The following is a 26,083-nucleotide window of genomic DNA, read 5'->3' as shown; positions in this document are numbered from 1 at the left end:
CAGATTTTTTTTAACAGTACTGATAAGAGGAATTATAGCAGGACCTGGTGCTGGTATCCGGTCTGTTTATGCCATGTCCCTTACTAATGCTTTTCACACTTTCCAAGGTTATGGAAAAGAGTATAAAAATTACTTGTAATTACCTAAGTAAAACTGTATTGTGTTTTTTGTATGTGCGTATAAAACATACGTACATACTGTGTGTTTATACTTAGTGGGTGTTTGAGGTTCTACTTTAAACTGTTCTGTACCCTGATTTTCTTCTCTTTAATGTATCATGACCATCCTCGGATGTTAAAAAGTGTGCTCTTAAGATGTTAACAGGCAACCATCATTTTTGAATGTTGCATGACACTGTGTTGCAGGATTTACCATAATTTTTAAATTACTTAGCCATTCCCCCTAATTATTACACATGTTGGCCTTTGCCAGTATATTTCATGTGTATTAACTGAAAAGTGAAGAAGTTTCTTGTAAGTCATTTTGAAATTATCTTCAGGAGAATATAGTTCATATTCTAGTTTTACTTATTTTGTGAGATTTGAAATAGATGAAATTTTGGAATAATAAAGCTTATAAACTTGGACTCTAGTGGAGATGAGTGAGAGGTTTGGTGTTTGTGATTTCTAATTACATCCCATTGTTTTCTCCTAGAGCCTTCTGATCTTTGGAAAAATTATAACCTCTCTCCTGTTAGATTGTGTTCCAAATGTTTGCCCTGTTCTTGGTACTTCGAGTAATCTGTGGAGGAAAGTACACATATCTTTCACATAGTGGATTTTTTTTCCTCTGGGAATGAAATGGTAAAGGTGGTGCATATGGATGAAGGTTATAAACTTACATTACTGTTACCTCCTCTGGGGAATACAGTAATCCAACTTAAAAATTCCTTGTGTTAAGTATTTGATCCACCTTCTGACAAGAACAATACGAAAGCATTTGTCTAATTCTAATGAAGATCCTTTAAACTATTTCCTTGTTATATAGATTTTTTTTCAAGCATACATCTTGCTTAAGATGTCTCTGATATTTTACTGCATTCCATACTATAAAATCAAGACTCTCTTATTAGATAACACCTTTATGGATTGGAAGAGTTGTACTTCATTAACAGTCACAGTGATTTTCTTGTTACAGGATTTCTTTTCATTTTTTAGCCAGAAATGCACTAATGTAGGAACCACAGCTTCTCCCTTTGAGATGGTAAAGGGAAAAAACTCCTGAACTTTTGTGTGTGTTACATGTATTAAAAGATTAAAAGTTCAATTGCCTGGAAATGTTTAATTTCCAATACATGTAATCATAGTTCTGAAGAAAGACTGCCTCATCTTTTATTGGCATTTTCTCAAATTGGCATTATCTTAGCCAGTATATTCATTGGTCTCAGTCAAGACTTTGACATGGCAAGAGCTAGTCTTCCAGGTATCCATGTAGCTTGCTCTCTCACCTCTCTTTTGAATCTTTACTTCGATGATATCATCAAAGTAAGGCCTTCTCTGACTATTGTAGTTAACCTCCTCAACACCTCTTCTTTATTTCCTGCTTTATTTCCATAGTACTTAATCACTATCGGTCATACAGAATGTTCTTTTTTGTTGTTATTATATGTACCACTTATAGTTTGGATTTTGATTATCCCTCAACTGTCTATGTGTTAAGGCCTTGTTCCCAAAGGTGGCACTGTTGGGAGATGATGGAGCCTTTAGGAGGTGGGGCCTAGTGAGAAATCATCAAGTGACTAGGAGTGTGACCTTGAAGTGGATTGTTGGGCCCCACTCCCCTCTTTTGCCTTCTTTTCCTGTGGACTCATGATGTGATCTGTTTGTCGCACACCACACACTCCCAGCCTTTGCCTTCTGACACTCCCTCAAGAGGCCCAAAGCAATGGGTCTGCCCAGTCTTGGACTGGAAGTTCCAAAACTATGAGCCAAAATAAAACTTTTTCTTTATAAGTTAATTATCTCAGGTATTTTGTCATAGTTGTTAAAAGCTAATTCAGTACCCTGTCACTAAATTAGAAGCTATATGAGGGCAATTTTTTTTACTTGATTTATAACCAGGTAATACATTTATAATTATAGATCATAATGAGCAATTATTATTTATTGCTACATTTTCATGGTAGTGTCTGGCACACATTTGGTACCCAATAACTACCTGTTAATTGACTGAATGAGTTACAACAGTCTGGTACATGATGAAGAAAACCAGGATCCCATCTGACTGTTTGACTTGCTCTGAATCTCTCTTCTGTCAACCTACCTTTATCATAAATATCCTTCCAAAATACTTGCTGCTCAACTCTGAGATTAAACCTGTTTAATTGAACATGTTTCCTCTTGCTTAGTGACTCTATTCAGGGATTTTTCCTTTCCTCCTCCCTAAGACCACCTCTGTACTCAGGTCCTCCTCCTAGTGAGTAGGATCCTTAGTTTTGGGGCAGGGTACCAGGAGACAGTTAAATAGAGGAATGAGGGAGCATTGGCAGGAGGAGTGTGAGTAGGATAGACATGTAGTGGCAGGGGAAAAGAGGAATTTAGGGAGGGAAGTAGTAGAACTCAGGTGAATCAGGGAAGGGAGGCTTGTGAAATAGGTAAGCGAAATATGCAGGAAGCATTGTCATGAAGGATGGGAGCTCCAGTTGAATCAGTACCAAGAATATGGTGTTCTTTGCTGGCAAAAACTCAGTGAAGGCTTCTCGCAGATCTGACCTTTGCGTGGACTGGCCTGTGTCTAAAAGTAATGGCACTATATTATAGTCATTTCTTTTGTAGGTTGGCTGCTATTCTAGCTTTATGTGGGGTCCTTGAGATATATGTCAAAAGCCTAGTTTCTGGTCAGAGTGAGTGTGTCAGTGAGAGGTGGCAGGTTTTACCATGTTGTTGTCTCCTTGTGTAGTATTTTCTAGACAGCTTTGCTTCAGTGTATTCCATTATTGCCATCAATAGTCAGAATAATGTATCCTCAAGTTTTGGGTTAGAAAATATGGTCAAGACATTAATAGCCAAAACAAATTACGTCATTGCTGTCTTGGCTTTGGTGAAATTTACCAAATGAAATTTACCAAATTCAGCTGTCTGAATTTCTTAGTATTCTAAACCCACAACATAGGAGGTAAAGTTGCTTTAGTCGCTGTAGAATTCAGATAGTCGGTGCCTGCAGTGTTCTTGCCTGCCTCCAGACTGCATGGCCAACTGTTTTTTCCTACTTTAGATAAATTCTTTTTTTTTTTTTTTTTTTTTTTTTTTTTCTGTTATTGAAAGTCAGTGTTTAGGACTTTGCTGAAAGACTGTTTGGTGTATTTTGTTGCCCTTTTCTTCAATTTTATTGGAGGAAAAAAATTTATGTCAGGCTTGTAATTAAATAAGAGTAAATTTCTCACCTGATTATATCCTTTCCATAAACTCTCTGAGACTGGAACTTGAGCTTTAGCCCAGCCAAATCCCTAAATCCCTCTCCTCTAGAATAGGTCTTTGAAGCACCTTATAGCATAGGATTCTTTTCCTTATCCTGAGAATTTCTTTTTGTAAAGGAAAATATTTAGAATGGAGGTGTGCTGGTTTGAGCAGGAACCCCTGCCTCCTCATGGATACCATGTTTCAGTCTATCCTTTGAAATGTTTATGGAGCCTTGTCCCTTACCCTACCTGCGTAGTCCTCAGGAGTGAGTTTTTTAGGTCAGCAGTGCCCAGTGGCAGAGTAACTATTGCTCTTGGCCAGAAATAATCCATGGGTAGAAGGAAAAGGGAAACCCCCTTTTTTTTGAGTGGAATGTATCCAGTGTCAGACTGACTGACTTAGAAGTCAGGAAGGTGTGTGTTAAATTGAAAAATGTCTCACCTGAGATGAAGAAGATCTTTAATAGAATTATTAAAAATTCTTTTTTTTTTTTTTTTTTTTAATTTCTGGTTGGGCATTATCTGAAGGCAACAAGTAAAACTTCTTTCCCCTTAGCTAGTTACTCTACTGGCAAATAATTGATTATTTTATAGTCAAACTTTAGATTGTTCTTTTAATTAAAGCAGGCTTCCTTTGTTCTCCTTGTTATTAAAGTAGAGTTCTCAAACTTAACTTTAAATATATTTGTTGTCAGTACTGTGACAATTTCTAACAAGTATAACTGAAACAAACTGTACATATTTATGTTAAACACACATTTTAGACTACTATTTTTTAATCATATTACTATCTATTAAAAATGGAAAGAAATTAGTTTTAACAATTGACTAAGTAAGTGCAAAATCTGTCTGCCCTGGATTTTGTTACATGTAATTGGGCCTTTATGATTCAATCTAAGAATCTAAGAACTTCTTACAGCAGTTTTGGTTAAGGTTAGCCTGGTGATATTGCAAAGAATAAAATGTTTTCCTGTTATCTTTTAAATACCATCTGATGCAAAAGATTTTGAAAGCAATATGGTCACATACAGGTCTCTGATCGTAGGGTACTGACATTCTTCAGGTGAACAGAGAAAATTTTTAAATCATAGCTGTAGCCAAGGATGAATATTTAACCAGAATTCTTAATAAACAAGGTTAAGGCCATTGTTACCTCATCCTCCACAACCCCTTGGCAGGCTGTACCTCTCACATAATCAATTTAGGACTACAGAAAATCAGACCTTGGCCATGAAGGTGTAATAGGAGGGCTCCAGCTGGCCTCGGCACAACACTGAAAGCTCGTAACTTAATCCTCACTTCACTTTCAATACTTTGCTTCAGTTATGTCCTCATCTTAGAGTCAATTTGACCAGACCTTTTCCTTGTCATGGAAAGGGTCGTTTTGTGTCTACAACTGCTGCCTGGTTGTCTGGGGAGGAATGATCATATTCTGTTCTGCAGAACTGCCTGCAGAAGGGAGTAATGATTAGAGTTTCCTAATTCAACATTTGCATGTTCTCTGTTTCCCTGCTTTTGTTCCTTGATCTGCTAACCTAGATCACCGCTTTGTTCCATCCAGATTTTATCGTTGAGAGGAGCCAATCAGACCCACAGACTCACTCAGTGCCATTGTTGGAATCAGTTTGCTCTTGTTCTCAGATTTCTACTTTCTGTGCCACCCAGGCACCCTCATGGACAGGTCAAGTCATTCTTTCCCAGTCCAGTTCCATTATGGGAACAGGTACTTAGGGAAAAACTGGGTAACCCGTAGTAGAAGCCCTGATTTGGGAGTCAGACAATCTGAGTACAGGACCTTACTTTGCAGTGAGTGGTATCACTGAGCAGTCAGGACTTGACAGATGCTTGGTAGATGCTTTGCAAGTTTATTAGTTGATTGGTTAGGACATATTCTCAAATTCTTTGCTCTAGTTTTTTCAGTTCAAATTAGAGATGACTATGTACCTCATTGACATAAAGCTATATTAAAACCAAATTCATTAGTGTAATGAAATTTGTTTCCTGGAAGACAAGACTTGAACATGTAATAAATGCAGCTGATTTGTAAAATGGGTGTGTAAGATTTCTCAGGTGCCTTCAACTCCCATGTGTTAGACTCTGTGAGAAATCTTGCAGCTGGACCAGTAGCAGGGTGGAATTACTTCTGGTTTTATTTGCCGTGTGATACCTTTCTAAAATTCCAGATGTAAGTCAGCTTTGTTCACCAGTACATTTAGACCATTTCCTCTCCTTTTTCTATTTAATGTGTAGTAGTTGTTTTCACCTATGAATTTTAGATAAATTAGATAATTTTGTCCTCAGAACATTTTTTTCTTTTTGGTGAGGTGACAGGCCACTATTACATCTATATTTTGTAGGTGAGGAAACTGGTATAGAGAGATTATATTATTTGTTCAAAGTTGCATAACCAGTAAATGGCAAGGCCACTTCTCTTTAGATCCTGTTCCCTTTTCTCCATGCTTCATTTTGTAAGTATAAAATGATGAAATATGACCCCAAAATGTTTGAAAGCTCTACCATCTTGATCTGAAATCAGTTAATCAAATATTTATTTAGAATCTTAAATTGTTTTTGGAATAAGGAGGGTCTTACTTATTGTAAATAGTATAAATGGATCATCTTAGATTTAAAGCACAGTGGAAGTAAGAAATATAATACCAAATCTTTCTCATTAGTTTATCCTTTGGCAGTTGAATGTCAGCAGTAGACATAGTTTCATGTGGTAGATGATTTCTTATAAGCAGAGACGGACCAACGGAGATAGGAACCTGAGAATATTGAAGGTCAGGGTTAGGTCTAAATTATGGGCATCAAACTCCAATTAATGTTAATCAGAAAATAATTGACTATAGACCTTTGGTAAGAACAGGGGAGGCATTGGGTCCAGCGTTGAAGTTCTGTTTGTTGGAGTAGCTGACTTAGAGTCCCTGGTTAATGGATAAAATTTTGTAAGCCTGGAAGTCATTGATTCTCTTGAGCTTGAGGCACAAGAAAGTGAAGGATCAGCCTACCACAGATCAAGGAACTTAAGGTCTGAGTATGCTCACAGGAAAGAGAAAGACCAGGATCATAGCTGTGAGACTGCCTCCAGTGAAACTGGGTGCATCCAAAGTCCCCAGCAATTAGCTCCACAGTTGCTATGATGAGCATTCCAGCCATTTTTGTCCCACTTCCTTAAAAGTAGCTGAAACATAATGATCAAACCTCCTGTTTTCCAGCCTCTTCTCTAGGGATTGCTGTTTGCACCCTGTAGTTTGTGTGTAAGCACACACACACCTACTTATCACAGTAATTCTCAAGTTAACAGAAAAGATTTTTTTTTTTTTTTTTTTTTTTTTTTTGTCCTAATAATATGAGATTGCTAACTTGGTCCTTGGCTGTTGTGTGTGCTCTTTTCAGGAAGTAAGTAAATAAAATGGAAGAAACCCATTTGGACTAATAATACTTCAAGCTGCTATTTATAGTTCTTTAATTTTATATGAACCATTTTTTTCTGTGCTCCAGGTGATTATAATTCATGAATTTTTTTTGAAGTTTTTACATTTTGAGGTTAAGTTGACTTATCACTAGCATATTTTTTTCTTGAAGCCATACCTATCCTTTTTGTTTGTTCAAATAAAACAGTGCACCAATTATGAATTTAGATTAATGGAGTAAATATTATGAATCATATACTCTCTCTGCTCTGATGTTCTTTCTTTTTCTGACTCCATGTTTTGTTTTCTTTCTTCGTGTAGGCTGTCAGTCCAGTGTAAAGCTGTTGGAGTGAGGGAGCAAAGGTAAAGAATGATGTAATGCACTGGCTGCCCCAAAGCATCTTTTGTTGTGGAATGGTTATTCCAGTCATCTCTCTATGAATCAAATGTGAGGGACTGCTTTGTGGAAGGAGTCCTTTGCAAGAGCACATCAACGGGAAAGAGAAAGAGACATTCAGTTGGAGGGCTCTTGCTGAAAATGGGTTTAACTCTCCTTTTGCCAGTCACCACCAGCCTGACCTCATACATTTTTAGTACAATGGAGTGGCTGAGCCTTTGAGCACACCACCATTACATCATCGTGGCAAATTAAAGAAGGAGGTGGAAAAAGAGGACTTATTGTTGTCATGGCCCATGAGATGATTGGAACTCAAATTGTTACTGAGAGGTTAGTGGCTCTGCTGGAAAGTGGAACGGAAAAAGTGCTGCTAATTGATAGCCGGCCATTTGTGGAATACAATACATCCCACATTTTGGAAGCCATTAATATCAACTGCTCCAAGCTTATGAAGCGAAGGTTGCAGCAGGATAAAGTGTTAATTACAGAACTTATCCAGCATTCAGCAAAACATAAGGTAAAGACTTTGTTTTTTGCCTTTTTAAAATAAATGAACACACTACTGGGGATTAATTGTTAATTGAAGCTTGTTTTTAAGTGGAGAAAATAATTTGAAGAAGTTTTGGTTGTTTAGATTTTGGTACCTTGTATCTCAAAATAATTTGCAATTGAATTGTCAAATTTTAAGAATATTTAAACTACACAGAAGGGTTAACTTTCTCTAATTTGGATAGGTGTCATGTTCCCTATTAATACTTGCTGAAATTGTTTTCTCAATTTAAACATTTTTGGTATTATCTACAAATTCACTGAAAAGTAAGTTATTCTTTTTAGGTGCTTTGGAAAAAAGCAGAAACTAATTATTAGTGGTACTTTTTTATATTTGGTGACATTTGTATGTGGTGATATTGGTCAACACTTAAGGAAGAGTATTATGTTTGGGGAAAGTTATTCCTGGAATATTGAAATGTCATCTGTGTGATAGGGAAAGCTGTTTCTTTTCTTCAGGGATTAAAATAGCTTACCTATTAATTTTAACAGCCGATTTCATTGTTGTTATGTAGGAACTATTTAAAAATATTTCTTTAGGTCAAGGGTTGCTATGTTTATTTTACACATTATTTGGTTTTTCAACTTCACTGTTTTATAGTGTCGAGGATTTAAAACCAAGGAGTTTTGAGCACATCTACACAGAAATAGCATCAGTTTTGCCTTTTAAAATTTGATTTTTACAAACATTTAAACCATTTGTGTGCTAACTTTATCCAAAATATTTTCTCATTTTTATTCAACGTATTAATTGAAAACAAAAATAAGTTATTTGATTCAACTCAAGTAAATGTGAAATCCTATTCAGCCACAGGTTTATGACATTGTTTTTCTAACTTTCTGTTTGCATTTTAGGTTGACATTGATTGCAGTCAGAAGGTGGTAGTTTATGATCAGAGTTCCCAAGATGTTGCTTCTCTATCATCAGACTGCTTTCTCACTGTACTTCTGGGTAAACTGGAGAAGAGCTTCACCTCTGTTCACCTACTTGCAGGTAAGGCTGTGATAACGATGAAAATCACCTGGAAACTCATTGAGCTGTATGGGTAAGCAGTATTTCACAGCTCAAAGTCCAATAGATTGTCACAACTTTGATACTAGAATGATTTATAGCTTTTGATTGATGTAACAGTTCCATTTATACTATCATTCTTCCACATTAGACAATGTATCTTTGACCCAGCTGAAATGTCTTTTCATTGGATGTTTACAGATTGTTGTGTCCAGATGGACAGATAGTTCAGAGCCTGTTGCTTCTGTCTGGAAGCAACCTGTGATATAAGAACACCAAATGATCTACATCTCAGATCTTGTCATTAGTGTCCACCCTTGTGACAAGAGCCAATATTACTGTCTCAGACTTATTAAGTAGATTTTTTTCCTGGATATTAGTGAAACAGGGAGAGAATATATGCAGAATATTTTTTTTTTAAATTACTAGGGGCTCTGTTTTAAATCTTATTCTGTATTTTTATTTTGTTTTTATAATTTCGTAGTTTTTTTTTTTCTCTCATTTTCCCGGCAGGGGATTTGAACCGGGGTCCGTAGGCATGAAAGGCGAGCGCTCTCCAAAAGGAGCCATTTCTTCAGCTCCTTGTTTTTATAATTGACAAAAAAAAGTCAACTAATGAATGCTAAGCAAGCAGGTATTTATAAAGAACATGGGAAAAACCAAATATTTTATAACTGTCCTGAAGGAGAGTAGTGTGGGAATTTCATCTCATTGAATTCCAAAGCACACTGTTCAATTTTTTGCTTCCCCTGTTCTGTTGACATTACTCAAGTCCTTTCTTCTTGCATTCGCTCATAGAGTGGGCAGTAGTTTGCCAGTGCATAGTACTTTGCCATAAAGCTGCCATTAGGCAAATTTGGCCACAGAGATGGCAGGAGTTCTTTTAAAATTTAATCTAAGAAAAAATATTGATAGATTACTATTATTTTCACATTTCTAGTGTTTTGTTGCTAGGAGAATTGGTACAGTGAACTGGGTGTTGTTAGAAGTATAAGTAGTTTTAAGATAATCTGATTAATCAGTTGTTGGTGTGTTAACACTTTTTAACTGCAGATTTAGACAAAATTTCCATTTCTCCAGTTGTTTCTCACAAGCCTTCGTCTCAGTACTCTAAGAACAAGGATAGTTTTTCCAGTTCTCAGATCATCTATAGCCATACCTTTTATTTATGTTGTGATTCTATTTAATATCTCTCTGAATATCCTTAAGTGAAGTCTGCTTGTTGTAAAAATACAGTTTATAGAATTTTGTAACTGAGAATAACATTAGAGCATGTCTCTCTTGAAAGGCAATTTTTTTTGGTGCTGGGGTTTGAACCCACATTCTTGCTCATGCTAAGCAGGTGCTTTATAGCTACCTCTCAGCCTTATAGAAGCTCTTTTAATGGAGTATAAGTGTGTTAAATATGACAACTATTAGTTCCACTAAACCCATTTGGCAAGTTTAGTCATTCATATCATGCTTTTGTAGACACTGTGAGGGATTTTACTTTGGAATTCTGTTTATGGGATCAGCGTTTTTCTTAAAGAAGGCATTGCCATAATGTGCTTCACAACAAAGTGGTTATTCTACCCACTGGTATCTTGACGGAATACCTTTTCCCTATGAGAGGTTCTGACCTGACAGCTTGGCCAGGCAGCACCCTGCAGAGGAGTGAGCTCATGTTGAGTTTCTAGCACAGGTGTCATAACTTCTCATATGCCCTTTAGTCCATTTACCAAAGAGCATTCCTTTATTTTCTGGGACAATTCCTATCAACTGTGTGTGGCATTGGGAGGGTCACTGACTGGGCAATAAGGAAGAACAAGGATGCAGTCTAATCAGTTCATTCAACCATAGGAGCACGTGCTATGACATGGTTGAGCCAGAACACCCTCGCATCTCCATTTAATCACGAAGTGTTTTCTAGGCCTAAACAGAGATTCACTGAGATACCTCCAAGAACCACATTGTATTGGCAGCCCCACATCCCCATCAACACCTGTGGAATCTTGTATTTCTTTTGGGTGGTAGCTTTCAGTTCTAAATTACCTTGTTTGGGACTCTCTAAGCAGTCAGGTCTCTTCTGATAGCTAAAAGAGGGTTCTGGATAGATAAAAAGTCTCTCCAACTATCTGAAAGCCTCTGACCAATTGGGAATTCTCTTGGTTAGTCAATCTTTGCTCAAGGTAGATGGAAAAATTGGACAAAGTGAAAAACAATGTTTGGAAGGTGTGAACATCAGTTCTTGGGAAACTGTTTTTGGTTTTGGCCAAGGTCCAGCTGCTCAGAGGAAATATTGGTAAAAGTTTCTTAAATGTTTTGCTTGGGGAGAAATACATGACTGTGGTAAAGCATGCTAGTTTCTCACAGGAGCTACTATAAATTACAAGGTCACCGGAGATGATTTTTACTATAAACTGCCCCTGTGGCTTTCAGCAGTTAGATTTTATCAACCTTGTATGGATATAATAATTGGAAGACAATGTAGTTTCTTAGAGTAATTTTTCCATCAGTTTAGAACTTTCAGTCACTTTGAAAATAAGGAATGCATGAACTGTGTGAGATGGCTTTTATGATTTATGGGCATTAGATAGGGAAGTGAAGAGTTGTGTCCTAAGTTCTACTCATGCCTTCAGGGCTTTCTTACTAGTACAGAGAAGAATGAGTTTGAAAAAGGGGAACAGGCAGACTAAGAAATTGAAAATAGCTTCTTTAAAAAAATTTAGATGTTGATAGACTTTTATTTTATTCTTTTATTTATGTATGGTGCTAAGAATTGAACCTAGTGCCTGACACATGCTAGACAATCGCTCTGCCACTGAGCCACCACCCCAGCCTGAAAATAGCTTTTATTGAGCTCTTTCCCTCAAACAAGAAGAGACCCAGACTTACCTGTAGGACATAAAAAGTGAAGGCTTACTGGGCTTACTGAAGGACAGGTCTTGGAATACAGAGAAGCTCTATTGAAATGCAAGTGGACTTAGTTCTTTAGTATGGAACAGATCTTATTATCTTCATGAACCCTCAAGGTCTAGCACTTTGCTAAGTTTTCAATAAATATTTGGCATATAGATTAGTTTATATGCAAGTTTTATATATTTCACAGTATATATATTTACATATATATTTATATTTGTGTGTGTGTATATATATATACACACACATACGTTTCACAGTATACATGTGTATCAAGTCATCACATTGTATACCTTAAATATATATAATTTTTTACTTGTCAATCAAACCTCAAGAAAACTGGGGGGGGGGAGTGTGCCCATTTTTTTTTTTTTATTTTTACATAAACACTTCTTTTTTTAAATATATGTTTTTAATTGTCAGTGGATCATTTATTTATTTATATGTGCTAGGGCCTCACACATGCCAGGCAAGCGCTCTACCACTGAGCCACAACTCTAGTCCCAGGGGTGCCATTTTGCTCATGGGTTGCCATATATTTGCTACCTCTGCTTCTAAGTCTCATTTTGTGTAATATTATACAGAATGGATCATCTTTTCTCCAATTGTTACCTGCCAGTATGGTAAGCCAGTTTATTTTATTTGCCAGCTACCAGTGGCTAAGACATAAGACCAAGCCAAGACTGTCCTTTGAAAAAAATGAACTGCAGTGCTGACTAATGTAGTTCCTTGGTTTTTCATCCTGATAGTTTGCACAAGCTGAACACAAGTGCTGTAGTTGGCAACAGTGACATCAATCTTCCCTTGCCCCCAGTTGTGTTATGTGTGTGTTTTGGAGAAATGTCAGGTCCAGTCATTCTGCCTTTTCACTCAATCTCTTGGTGTTTGATAGGTACTTCTGTAGCTGGGCTCTGAACTTGGCTTTAGGAAATAGGAATAATAGAAAAGCAAAAGGCTTGCCCCTGCCCTTGAGAGTCTAGTGATTAATTTGGGGAAACACAGCCATGGAAAACTGAATGAAATAAAGGGAAACATGTCTGTGCTAAACTGAATGATAGAGTGATAAGGGATGATTCCGTGCAGAAGCTGAGAAGACTTGATTATGATAAGGGAATTTTAATTGAACCATGAAAGATGAATAAGATTTGAGTGGGGAGGGGATCCTTGGCATTCTGAAGGGGAGAAAAAGCATGATTAAAAGTGTCAGGAATGAATGTACATATGAGGTGGGTCTTTGAAGAAACTAGAATAGATTTTTTTTTGTAAAAAGTAAAGAAGAACTGAGACTAAATTTTGCAAACCCTTTAAATGAACAGGAAGAATCCATAATTAATATGTGGTGGGCCTTACTGTATTAAAGATTTGGCTGCAGTATCTGTAATCACTAGATCACCCTATCTTTCTTCTGATCACTAGGGTCTGAGAAACCCTCCTTTTCTACCAACTAAGTCAGGCCAATGTTATCTCTGCCTAGACTGCCTTGGGAACCTTTACAGGTTTTTCTCACATCTTCTGTGTTGCCACCTTCCAGTTCATTGTTCACACTTAAAATTTTATTGTTTTGTGGTACGGGGGATTGAACCACAGCCTCAAGCATGCTAGGCAAATGCTGCATCACTGAAGTATTCCTCCAGTCCTATTTTGTATTTTTCAAGTATTCCAGTATAATTTGCATCAATTCTCTTAATTACAAAATCTCAACTGACTCTCAAGGCCCTGCTGGCTTCTGCTTACCATCTAACTTCCTCTAATGCCACTTTACATCTTCAGTTGTTTCTTTGTTTGAGCTTGATTATCCCAACTGCTTCAAACCTGCAGCAGTGTGCTCTGTGGGTCCACACAGAGGTGCTCTTCTCTGCCTGGGGTTCTCCTTTTATCTCTTAGATTTAGTGTAGTTGTTAAGCCTTGCCTAGCTACCAGGCAGAGTTGGTTTCCATACTCCTTTGGGCACCTACTATAATTAGTTTAGTTAACTATTCATCTAATGAGTTTAGTTCACTAAACTCTGGGCCTCTGTTTTGGTCACCACTGTCCTTATTACCTAGGACTGTGTCCAGGTCACAGTAAGTGCTTTTTGAACTTACGGGTGAATTTCAGTGGTTTCTGGTGTTTGGTTGACTGAACAGGTATTCCTTTCTTCCTTTATTGCTCTGTGAAATCTGTGAAACTGCTGTTGGTCAAAGAGGAGGACTACTGATAGAGTAGAATGCACAGAAGTGGTCTTACAGGAAAGCCTGCCCAAACATAGATTATAGATTTGAGCTTTACATTGAAAGGCATGAGAAATGACTTGAATAGTTGTTCAGACAGTTCAGATTTGAGTCATTCTTCACAGGCCAGGCTTGTATTCACTTTTCCTCTAGACTTAGTTACCCTAATTGATAATCTTATTTAATTATGCCCTTCACTGATCACCATAGGCATATCCAACAGCCACTTTATCCTCATCAGGGGTTTAACTGCAATTGATATTTCATTGGTTTCCTAAGGGATGTGCCCTGATTCCCAGAGCTACAGAGGTATTAACTACACTCTTTATTATTATTATTACTCTTTTCTTATTTTGGAATCCTGGGCTACTTCAGAGCATCAGAGAAAATTCTTTTCTTTCTTTTGCCGTATTTTTTTTAATAGTTGTATTTAATGGTGGGATTTTTCATTACATATTCATACATGCACACAGTATAACATTATAATTTGTCCAATATCATTTCCCAGTATTTCCCCTTTCCCTCCCCTCCTTCTTTCCTTTCCTCTACTGATTTCCCTTCAATTTCCATGAGATCCCCCTCCACCTTTTTTCCTTTGTCCTCTGTAGCTCCCACACATGAGAAAAAACATGACCCTTGACTACCTATGTTTGGCTTATTCTACTTAACATAATGTTCTCAAGTTCCATCCATTTTACTAGAAATGACATAATTTCATTTTTCTTTATGACTGAATAAAACTTCATTGTGTGTATGTATACCATGTTTTCTCTACCATTGATGGGCACCTAGGCTGATTACATAGTTGGATTCTTATGAATTGTGCTGCTATAAACATGGGTATGCTTGTATTGATAGTATGATGAATTTTATGAGGAATGGCATGGCTGGGTCATACTTATGGTGGATTCATTCTTAGTCTTTTGAGGAACCTCCGTACTGAGTTCCATAGTGGTTGTACTAATTTACTTTTCCACCAGTAGTATAAGAGGGTTCCTGTTTCTCCATATCCTCTCCAGCATGTATTTATTGTTTGTGTTCTTGATGACTGCCATCATCAGAAAACACTTTGTTCCATCCTTCATATAAAGTCTACTGGAGATGGCAAGAAATGCATTAACAATTCAGTGTTGCTTTTGGATGACCAAATGACATTTACCATTTCTACTTCTTTTCCTCTAATAGCAGAAAATTGTCTTTCTGGACCTGCACCCCCTCCCTCACGTTGTGTGAGTCTTCTGGAGCATTGTAGTCTAGGAATAGGAAGCAGATTGTGTGCCCCCCACCCAGCACCTATGCCAACATAACTTTTGGCTTTGATTGGTGTCAGGAAATTCTTTTGACCACTAAAAACACCCAAGATTTGTGTACATCAACAGCTATTTATTGTAACAAGGAAGGATTCAATAAACATTTATTGAATTTAAACATATGCCAGGCATTATGCTGAATACTAACATGATTTCAAAGGAGTGTAAGATATAATTCTTATCCACAAACAGTTTACAGTGTTCACAAAGCAGTTACCAGATGATTAGTATAGATTTTATAGAACTTCTTAGTCAACAAGGCCATATCTAGATACACTGATCAGGGAAGATATATAGATTTTGTTATTGCAATAGAATAGAATAGAAACTATCATTTCACATAGTAAGGAAAGATTGCATTGTGAAACTTCTAGTGGTGAGTATGTGTCCTGAGGGTTTTCATCTAAAATGTATTTTACTGGTCATGGTAAAAAGTTTTAGAGCATACTGCTGTAGGAGCAGTATAACTTGTACATGGCTTTGAATTGGAATGAAATATAAAATGAATTGCGGGGAAGAATAGAAATTCAGTAGATTAGACAAAGGGGAATGAAGGAAAGGTAGCAGGGATAGGGAAAGGAAAGGCAGTAGAATGAATCCGTCATAATTTTCCTATGTACATAAATGAATACACCACAGTGAATTCTACCATTGTGATATCCACAAGAATGGGGTCCTAATTAGAAATAAGGTATGTTCTGTGCTTGTATAATTATATCAAAATGGATTCTACTGTCATGTATAACTAACAAGAACCAATGAAAAAATGAATTGGAATGACTGAATTGTCAAAGACCCAGAGATGGAAAAGCACATGTCTGTTAAGTATATGAGGGGTTGATGGTAGGAGAAATTAGGCTGGACATTTGATTGGGATTAGATTGTCAGGTTAAGAATTTTAGATTTTTATTTTGTAGATATTTTGAAGCAGAGAATAACATCAAAACATTATTTTTATTTTTAATTTTTTTTTTTTTTAGTACTAGGGATTGAACCTAGGGTGCTTTACCACTGAACTATTTAGAGATAGGGTTCTCACTAAATTGATTAGGGCCTCACCAAGTTGCTGAGGCTGAATTTGAACTTGTGATCCTCCTGCCTCAGCCTCCCAAGCTGGTAAGATTATGGGCATGTACCATTGTGCCTGGCTCAAAACATTATTTTTGAATAATAAATCTGGCAACAGGGCAGAAAAGAATTGGAAAAGAGGACAAGTGAATTTAAGAGAGCTGCTGAAATGTAAGCATGAGGAACGAAAGTCTTGGACTGGGGATGTGGTAGGAGATTGCAAGGCAGAAACGGAGAAAAAGAGCCATCATGCAGAAAATCTAGGGTGTTGGTACACCAAATGGATACTGCTGAAATGCCTGGGGAATGCTGGTAACACCAACAGGGATGCAGAAAGAGGGAGATTTTGGCTTTTAATTTATTTTTAAGGTGTCAGTAAGTCCTTAAGTGGAAATGACCAAAGAAGATTGAAAATGTTAGATTGGAGTTGGGACATTAAGCCCCAAAGTAAGAACAAGGCACTCTTTTGGTTTTCAGGTGAAAACTTTACACACACACATTGTCCTTAACAACCTCCTTCCATGCTGGTAGAAGTAGAGTCCTCCTAAATCCTTCCTTCTCAGGAAGTCTCAGAATACAGTTCACTTGTCTTCACATCTTAAAGTTACTGGAGGACCAGTCAGAGTTGTTCCATCTGCAAATCTGGCTCTTCTACTTAGAGAGTTTGTTACTTTTATTCAGCCAATCCTTTTGACAGTTTATTCTGGTTGCATTCTTTGGAACGATGTTTTTATTTGAGGTATGTATTAAAAATCTTGGTGGTGTGGGTTTGTATTAAGAGGAGGAGCTTCAGGTTATGTATTACCAGTGTGAAAGATCAGTAAATTAGCTATCATACTGCATTTTCTGAGAACTCTTAAAACAGCACTCTGGATTTTGAGATAATATCCTGAGGATTATAAAATCTGGTATTCTGAATTATAAGAAGTTACAAGTTGCATTATTTCAGTATTTATTTTTATGCTATTTGAAAAATTTTAATTCATTTATTGTGTATGTGACAATTGTTAAATACCAAATTAAATAAAAGCTTCTTATTCCCTACTATCAAATGATAGAGTTGTTCAAGATAGGGTGAACATTTTTGGAGTTGTCACTTATAGAGTATGTTTTATGAGATGTGGGCAACTTCTCAGGCTTCCTGAAGAGTTTTCAAAGAAATGTGTGTCCATCTATTTTGCACTTGCTCTATGCTCAGTAGATATGGGACATTTGGAATAAGAGTTTAAATTAAGGGCTGATGTTGTGGCCTAGTGGTGGAGTGCTTGCCTGACATTTGTGAGGCACTGGGTTCGATCCTCAGCACCACATAAAAATGAATAAATAAAATGTATTATGTCCATCTATAACTAAAAAACTATTTTTAAAAAACTTAATGTTGATCATTTGTGATTTTTTTTTTTTTTTTTTTTTTTTTTTTGTATTAGGGATTGAACCCAGGAACCCTTTTCTACTGAGCTACATTCCCCCCCCCGCTTTTTTTTTTTTAATTTTGAGAATTTTAAATTGCTCAGGGCTTTCTCTAAGTTGCTTAGGCTGACTTTGAACGTGTGATCTTCCTCTTTCAGCCTCCTGAGTCCCTGAAATTACATCATCATGCCTGACTCAAAAAATCTTAAGAGCAATGAAAATATTTTATTGTGAAACATACATTTTCACTATTTTCAATTTTTAATAATATATGTGATTGTAAAGCAGCAGATTTAATTTTCAATATGAAGAGAACAGTTCTTTATAGGAGCAGGTATGCTCTAGTTCTTTACCAACATTCTAAAAAAAGTAAATGAAGGAATTTTGTTTATGTCACAGAAAGGGAGTCTGTTTTTACAGAAGGTTTAAATTCCATAAGAACTATCTCAGAAAACTGTGAAACCATATGAACTATGTGAAAATAATTTAAAATACAAAAATTAAATTTGCATATGAATTTTTAGAGAACTGTCTTCCACAAAATATTGTTTTGTTTAAATACTATTGCTGTATGTAGTCATGTAATCCAATCACATTTTGGTGGTTCTCTTTAACTCTGCCTTCTGACTTCAGACAGCTCAGTCAATAATTGACAAAGCTCTGATGACTTGTTATCCATTTGAATGAAAGCATAAGGGAAAAAACCTGTGTCTCTCCTTATAGGATGCTGTCTTTAAAATAATGAAATTAAATTTATTTTTGACTATAAGAATAAGTTATGTTTTTAAAATTGGAACTCAAGAGTATCACTTAAGTGGCTATGGTGAAGAGCCACTTTTTAAAATTAGTAAATCTTTAAAGAAAATGCATAGTGATATATAACTGATTACATGGTCAAAGGGAAGAGAAAAAATGGATTTATTGGAATCCTTTAGTAGAGTTGTTACATGTATTTTCTTGTACTTGGCATATTTCTTCCCATTAAAATGGAATGGTGGTTCACAGTGGGGGTATTTTTGTTTCTTTTTTTGTGTTTTTTGACAGAAAATAGTACTTACGTTTAGAATTATGAAGGAAGTGCCCTTGAGGAAAGAAATTTTTCTTGACTGAATAGAATAAAGTAGTATTTAAATTATATATGCCTTTGATGCTATACTATATATTTTGTCTGTACAAAGTAATATAATTCTTATTTCTAAATATGTGTCCTCTTGGTTGGCTTTGTGAAGACTAATAGAAATATGGGCATCAGCATTGCTCTGCCTGCCTTGTCCATCCAAATCTTCCTCTTCTTGAACATAGACATGTACAGGAAAAGGGACTAGAAGATACAGCCATTGTTAGATTCAGGCATGTTAGGGAGGCACACATGGATTACTGCCACTTCCTATTTATTTTCTGTATTCCCAGATGAAAACAGCAGAATTTAGGGATCAGAGAAAGTTGGTAAGACTGGATGGGGAAAAAAAACCCTTGAGCAACTTTTTAAAAATACTTGAAAACTTTTTTCAGGAAACTTGTGAGTTTTTCAGTACTGCTTTTCACAATAGGCAAAGGAGGGTAATGAACTGGTGCTGTGTTTTTGTAATGAACTCTAACAAGATCCTCAGGGCAGTGGAGAGTTATGATAGGGGCAGATAAGATGATGTTTTATTCTGCATCTATGTCAACCATTGGTAAAAAAGCATACACTTTTCTTGTGGTATAGCTCTTGTTTATAAGAGAACCTTTGAGAGGAAAAGGGACATTTTAGATGTATTTGAAAACCAGGTTGCTGGCTAGGCCATGGATAATTTTTAAAGGTTCAGGAGAATCAAGCAGTGTCTCATCTGTTGTTAATTATTAAAATAAAACTGGAGTCACTAAAGTACAACAGTGAATGAAAGGTCAGTGAATGGAAAAAACTGTCAATGAAGGAGGATGTCAGCAGAGTGGAATATTGTCATAGATAAAGATCAGGGGAAATGTACTCTTTGGCTGAGGTAGTATTTTCTGGAAGTGACTGAGAATCACAATTTGGTACATTTCAAGCCAGACTGAGTACTAAATGAATAACTTGATTTCACTGAAATCTATTAAATATTTTAAAAATTTACTTGGTTATTTGTGTTTGTGATATATTAGTTGAAAATATTTGTAAACAAGAAGTTTCTCTTTGTTTTATAATGTATTTTACAATGTGGCGTTGTATGGCTTTTTTGTTTTATTTTGAGACTGAACAATGGTTTCTTTTATTAATTTCTATTTCCTGCATGGAATTTTCTAGCATCATACTCACTTTTGAAGTACATTGGAGTTAAAGTGATCTAGGAGCCTTGTACTAATTAGTGATAGAGCTGAGCCTGGGATAACCAGGCTGACTGACTCAGTTTATGATTATTGTTGAATAGTATCCCTCCGAAAACTGTTTTGTGAAGAAACTTGAAAGCCAAGACAGCTTCAGTTTCACTGCCAACTTGCAAACTGTGATCATGAACAAATCAGTGACCATATTTATATTTCAGCTAGTTCATTTGTAAACTTTGTTATGACTTTCATGCAAAGTATATTTCAAGAGTCTTGTATCTCTGGTCATGTCAGGTCTCCTTCCTTTTTTTCTCCCTCATTGAAACTTTTGAATTAAACAGCTTTAGAGAAGCAAGGCTCTTCCACCAGTTTAGGAGAGGGCCGTGGCCATCATTAACCTGGTACTAAGAACTGGCAGATCACAGATGGTGAAGCTGGACCCCATAGCCATCAGCAAGTCTGACACTGCATGCAAAGGAGAGTTGAAATTAACTCCACAGTACTCAGAGAAGCAGACTCATATCCTAGCTCTGCCAGTTCTTATGCAGTATCATGCTGAGCCTTTATTTTCTTATCTGTAAGTGAGAATAGTAATGGCACCTACTTCATAGGGTTTGTAAAAATTGAGAAACTATACTTGTAAAGGGCTTAGAACACTGCTTGCTACATGGTAAATTTTCACTACATCCTATGATTACTTAAATTATTTGTAAGCATGATTACTTATAAATTTTAAATGAAATTCAAATGGAGTTTCTTTGGATGGTCCTTTTTATTTCCCTGAGAACATTTACTAGAATATTGTTTTATTGGATTTAAATGACAGGTCATCCCATGAACTGTATTGGAGCCAGAAAAGGGAAAAAAAAATATATTTTATATATATATATATATATATATATATATATATATATATATGAGAATAGATTTTTTAGCAAAACGCCAGAATCCTCTAATTCTATAGAACAGTTTAAAATCATACAATCAAAATAGTGCCTGTTAGTTGATATGTTGGGTGGTGTAAGGTAAGCAAAGAATGATGAGAATCTTTTATCATGTTACGAGAACTACTTGGGGGAAAGAAACCAACTGTGTTGTATAATTAGAGACATTGAAAAGGAGCACTAATAGAAATAAGATTATAAATCCTAATCAGTAGGCACTCATATACCAATATTGAATGATCCCTGTTTTTGAGACTATTTGTGGGTTGTGCTTGTAGGTATAGAATTCTAATTGGCTACTTTTCAGTAGATGCAATAGTCCCAGTCTGACATTTCTGCAAATGTGCATTACATTAGCAATTAATACATTTTAGAAGCAATTCAATAATCAGATGAATTTGGTAAAGTTTATTTGGCTTCAATAAATTTAACCAGTTTCTTTGGAGATAATTTTAGGGGGCATGATACTACCTTCTAATAAAACAATATAAATTATTTTTAATTTAATAGTATTATAAATATATAAGCATTTATTATAATTCAAATCTCAGTTTGTGAGTTTGGACTTATTAAATAATGAGGGTTTGGACAGCAAGGAATTTATATGAAAATTTACCAATCTTTTTGGTTCCTGGGTTTGAATTTGGATAGGATTATTTAGATTGGAAATCCCAGTGAAGACCTTAATTTTTTCTTTTCCCAGAGGAGGCAAGAATGAATGCCTCCTTTGGATATGCAGATCTCTCCCTTGAGTGATGGCAAGAATGTATCTTCATTAAGTTATAGAGCCAATCATTAAAAGGACAGGACTAGAAAAAGACTAAACTTTTCAAAATCCAGGAATCTTGCCTCAAGACCTTCATGTACCCTAAGCAATTTTGGGTCTGTCAACACTTCTTTCTAGTGTTTAGTAAGTGAACAGATCTCCAGAAATCAGTGGTAATTAATGGGAACCTTGACTAACTACCTACAGAATCCTAAGAACTTGATATAGATACTCTTTCTAACAGTAGGGGTATGTTTTTTATATGTTTGAAAATTTAAAAAAATGTGTATGGTAGGAAGATGTGAAGTTCTAGAAGAATTTTTATGTGATGAATTTTACTTAGAAGTAACATTTGCCTTGGTTCACAGTTTTTATATTCCTATTTTTGCTTCTGTGCATAATTGTCTTAACTTGGTTATTTGCTACTGACTTTAAATTCTGTTATCCACAAAACCAATTTATATGAGGTTGGGAAGTGGGGAGCAGATATCATAGGATTTATGAAGAAGAGGAGTATGTTTGAGAAAGAAGAGTCATGTAAAGTATATTTAGGACATGCATATCCATATTGTAGCCTTGTAAATCAAGACCTGGCACTGGATCATATGGTCAGATTTAGCATCAGCAGCTATAAAAAGGAACTTATAGGCAATGGTATCCACTTGCATCTGTGGGATTTGATTTTTCTATTCTAAACAATTTGAGCAGTTCACAAAAGGCTGGTTTTTACTTTGTGCGTGGCATAATCTTATAATGTTTATTCTTAGGTGGGTTTGCTGAGTTCTCTCGTTGTTTCCCTGGCCTCTGTGAAGGAAAATCCACTCTAGTCCCTACCTGCATTTCTCAGCCTTGCTTGCCTGTTGCCAACATTGGGCCAACCCGAATTCTTCCCAATCTTTATCTTGGCTGCCAGCGAGATGTCCTCAACAAGGTGGGTGCTTTGAAAATATCCTTGAAAGCCCAGTTTATTGGTACAGCTAGAGAAATAGCAGTTGCCCATTATGTGTCATTTGGAAAACATGATCCCGGAAAGGAAGTATACCATTCTCAGTATGAATGCCCAGCTAACAGTTGCATCATTGGGGTGATATTTTGTTTGATGTGGTCATATTTACTTCTATTTCAATAAACCTAAAATAGAACTTTTAGTAAGTTTAGCCTCTTTTTAGGTAATTAATTGTTCTTTTGTAGTAATTGGGTGTCCTCAGGAAGGCTAGTACTTTTACATTTAGAAATGTGTTTATTTACTAGAGAGGAACTCAGGTTGGACTTGAATTGAGGAACGTCCTCATGATGATCGCTGTTGTGAGAGGTGGTAAACCTTTAGATTGGAAACCCCAGTGAAGACCTTAAGTTTTTTTCCCAAAGGAGGTATTCTCCTTTGGTGAGAGAGAAAGCTAAAAAGTATGCATTGCCTGCCCACTGTGTCTAAAGCTTGTAGGAGCATTTTGATTGAGGGAAAAAAAAGAGGAGCCTGGGTTCTGAAAGGGTGTTGGTATTATTGAACAGGCACGCCCTTAGAGAGGATTGAGACCTGTGCATATAATGGTACAAGCATAAAATAGAATTAAAATCTAACTACAGTTTATATGCTTTTACATGTGTTAGGAAATAATTTTCTTATTGCCTGGAAAAGTGATTTTTCTCTAAATCTTCTTAATTTATGTCCCTAATTGAAAAAGCAATCAAAGATCTTAATTCAACTATTGATGATTTACAGATGATACTTCCTCTGTGAAGGGCAGTAGTACCCCTTAACATTTTCTCCTTAAATGACTGGAGCATTTGGGCTGACTGTAAAGTAAGCTTCCAGATTGGCTTTCGTTAGCACTTGGAAAGCAAACTTTCCCAGAGGAAAAAACAACCATCTTTGGGCAGCAATGAAGCATACTTATTCCCCTCAGCTCCCCACCACCCAAAACTCCCGCCTCTTCAAATTTTGCCTCAACACGTATTGCTAATGCGTTTACTTTTATTGTGAGATCTGCCTATTTGAGATTTGATAGCTTGTATAGAACCTTTCTTTGCTGGGGTGGGGGTGGCGCAGGTCACAATGCCTTTTAGCATGGGATTATTATTAATTCTTTTTTAGAGAAAAACAAACTGTTACAGAAAACAAAATTAATTTTTTGAGTAGTTAACACCATAGTTGCTTTACTTATTAATCATTCACTCACTCAACAAATTGAGCAAGAATACTGAAAGACAGATCCCAGTGAAGATCAGCAGAAGTTGCAGGGATGGTTAAAGTCCTGAATAGAGTGGATGTTCAACTTGTTTCTGGACACACTCTACTCCCCAATTCTTGCCTTCAGCCTGTGTGTATTTATCTCTGAGTCACTTCTCTTCTTATAAGGACACCAGCTATATTGGATTAAACTCTCTCTTCCCTACTCTGGTATGATTCCATCTTAACTTACATCTTTTTTTAAAAATTTTTAAAAATTTGTTCTAATTAGTTATACATGACAGTAGAATGCATTCGGACACATACAGAAATGGAGTATAACTTCTTATTCTTCTGGTTGTTCATGATGTAGAGTTACACAGGTCGTGCACATAGGGTAATAATGTCTGATTAATTCTATCATTCCCACCCCCACACCCTCCCCTCCCCAAAATTAATTTCTTAAAGTCACATGCATTCCTAGGGCAAAACTAGAAATGGTTATTTAATCCCCAGATAAGAAAATAAAATTCCTACTTAAGAATCCTATTTAATTATGCTAAAACTTGGTGAGCAGGTGACTCCACAAATAATTGTGTTACAGATAATTTTTGTAACTTTTGACATGAAATAGCAACTTGTTTTGCTCTATACCTTTCTCATATTTAACAAGTATGTGTCATTTAACAACTTTGTGAGCACTTACAAGGTAAGAGCAATTAAACCAGAACCTGGAGTTGAGGATAGGGAAAGGGGGAAGTTTTCTGTTTTTCATGGCCTTATAGCCTTCAAATATATAGTTAGTGTGGGGGGAGAATGGGCTTATGGAACTTCATGGGTCATCAGCATGGGCAAGGAGGCATCATGGAAGACTGTCATGAAACTTTTTAAAAATAAATGTGTAGATTAGGGGATAGTAAGAAAAAAGACACTGGTAAGGTAGACAGGTTTGAAAACGATGAGTAGGAATTTGTATCTGATTTCTATGTTCACTGTTCACAAGAGCCTCATACTTAAGGGAATATTAGAGCTTGATACTCCAGAAATGTGAAATTCCCCAACATCACCCAGTTGCCTTTTAGAACCAGATTTATCTTTCACAAACGGCCTAAACTAACTGATCTTCCTGATTTAAATAAGAAGGAGCAGCAATATGCTTTTTTTTTCTGTAAAGATCTCTAAAGGTGAAATTTTTATAATCTTCCCTAATAGTACATACCATTTTATTACAATTCAGAATTTGGAGTCTTTAAGAACAGCACCCACAAGGCTACTAATTTATTAGTCTTTTTCTATAACAGAGTGCCACCAAAATAGACTAAAAGCTTGTCACAGAGGTATTCTTAGAAAGATCATAATACTTGCCATTTAAAATTCTAGACTTTTGGGCTAGGGATATAGCTCAGTTGGCAGAGTGTTTGCCTTGCAACCACAAGGCCCTGGGTTCAATCCCCAGTACCGCAAAAAAAAAAAAAAAAAAAAAAAAAAAAAAAAAAAAAATCTAGACTCTTTATATTATTGCATTTAAGCTGCCTAATAGGATTAGAAGGTAGGTTGGCCCTGAGTTGTTAAATCAGTTGACCAAGATTATGTCACCAATTTCAGAATTGGTCTGGGCCAGCGATCATATGCAAATTCAAGCTACTCTTGATTTTAAGTCCATGTTTATATAACACAGAAAATATCCATCTTCCGGAAAATGGAATTTTCTACAGCAGGCTATTTTGAAGGACTATTGAATCTTAAGTCTATTGGATCATAGTTGAGGTTTTCTTTCCTGATTTTCCACAGCAAATTCTGTATCATCCACATCCAGTAGAAGTACAATGAAAGCCACATACATAATTTTAAATGTCCCAGTAACCTGTGTAAAAAAGTAAAAACAGGTGAAGTTAATTTTAATAACATTTCAACATGCAACCAGTATTAAAAATTGAGATATTTTACATTCTTTGACTAAAATCTGGTGTATGATTTATTCTTACTGAACATATCAAATTGGATTAGCCACATTTTTGGTGCTCAATAGCCATGAGAGGCCTGTTGCTACTTTACTAGACAGTGTAGGTCAATACTTTTTGTTTCTGATGTTTTAAAGATATGGTTCTCTTTTAAAGATCATAAGAAGTCATTGGTTGCAAAAGTATACTTTTATTTCACTTGTCCCTCAAAATTGTGCTTTGGTTCTTACAGTCTGTTCTTTCATCCTGTAGTATCTGTAATTACAGGATGTAACTAAAGCTGAAATGGGAA

General features: G+C 36.1%; 1 protein-coding gene across 1 annotated transcript in view; it reads left to right on the top strand.

Annotated features, from left to right (window-relative positions):
• Dusp16 (dual specificity phosphatase 16) overlaps window positions 1-26,083 on the top strand; it is an 84,041-nt gene that overhangs the window by 32,957 nt on the left and 25,001 nt on the right. The window contains exons 2-4 of the mRNA XM_047548728.1: window positions 7,135-7,727; window positions 8,615-8,753; window positions 22,431-22,594. Of these exons, the coding sequence (XP_047404684.1) occupies window positions 7,500-7,727; window positions 8,615-8,753; window positions 22,431-22,594 (531 nt within the window). The 5' untranslated portion in view covers window positions 7,135-7,499. The remainder of the gene's footprint in view (window positions 1-7,134; window positions 7,728-8,614; window positions 8,754-22,430; window positions 22,595-26,083) is intronic.

This window comes from Sciurus carolinensis, chromosome 4, assembly GCF_902686445.1.
Source record: "Sciurus carolinensis chromosome 4, mSciCar1.2, whole genome shotgun sequence".
Classification (NCBI taxonomy): Eukaryota; Metazoa; Chordata; class Mammalia; order Rodentia; family Sciuridae; genus Sciurus; species Sciurus carolinensis.
The sequence above is the reverse complement of the archived record's forward strand: the minus strand, read 5'-3'. Positions and strand labels throughout refer to the sequence as shown.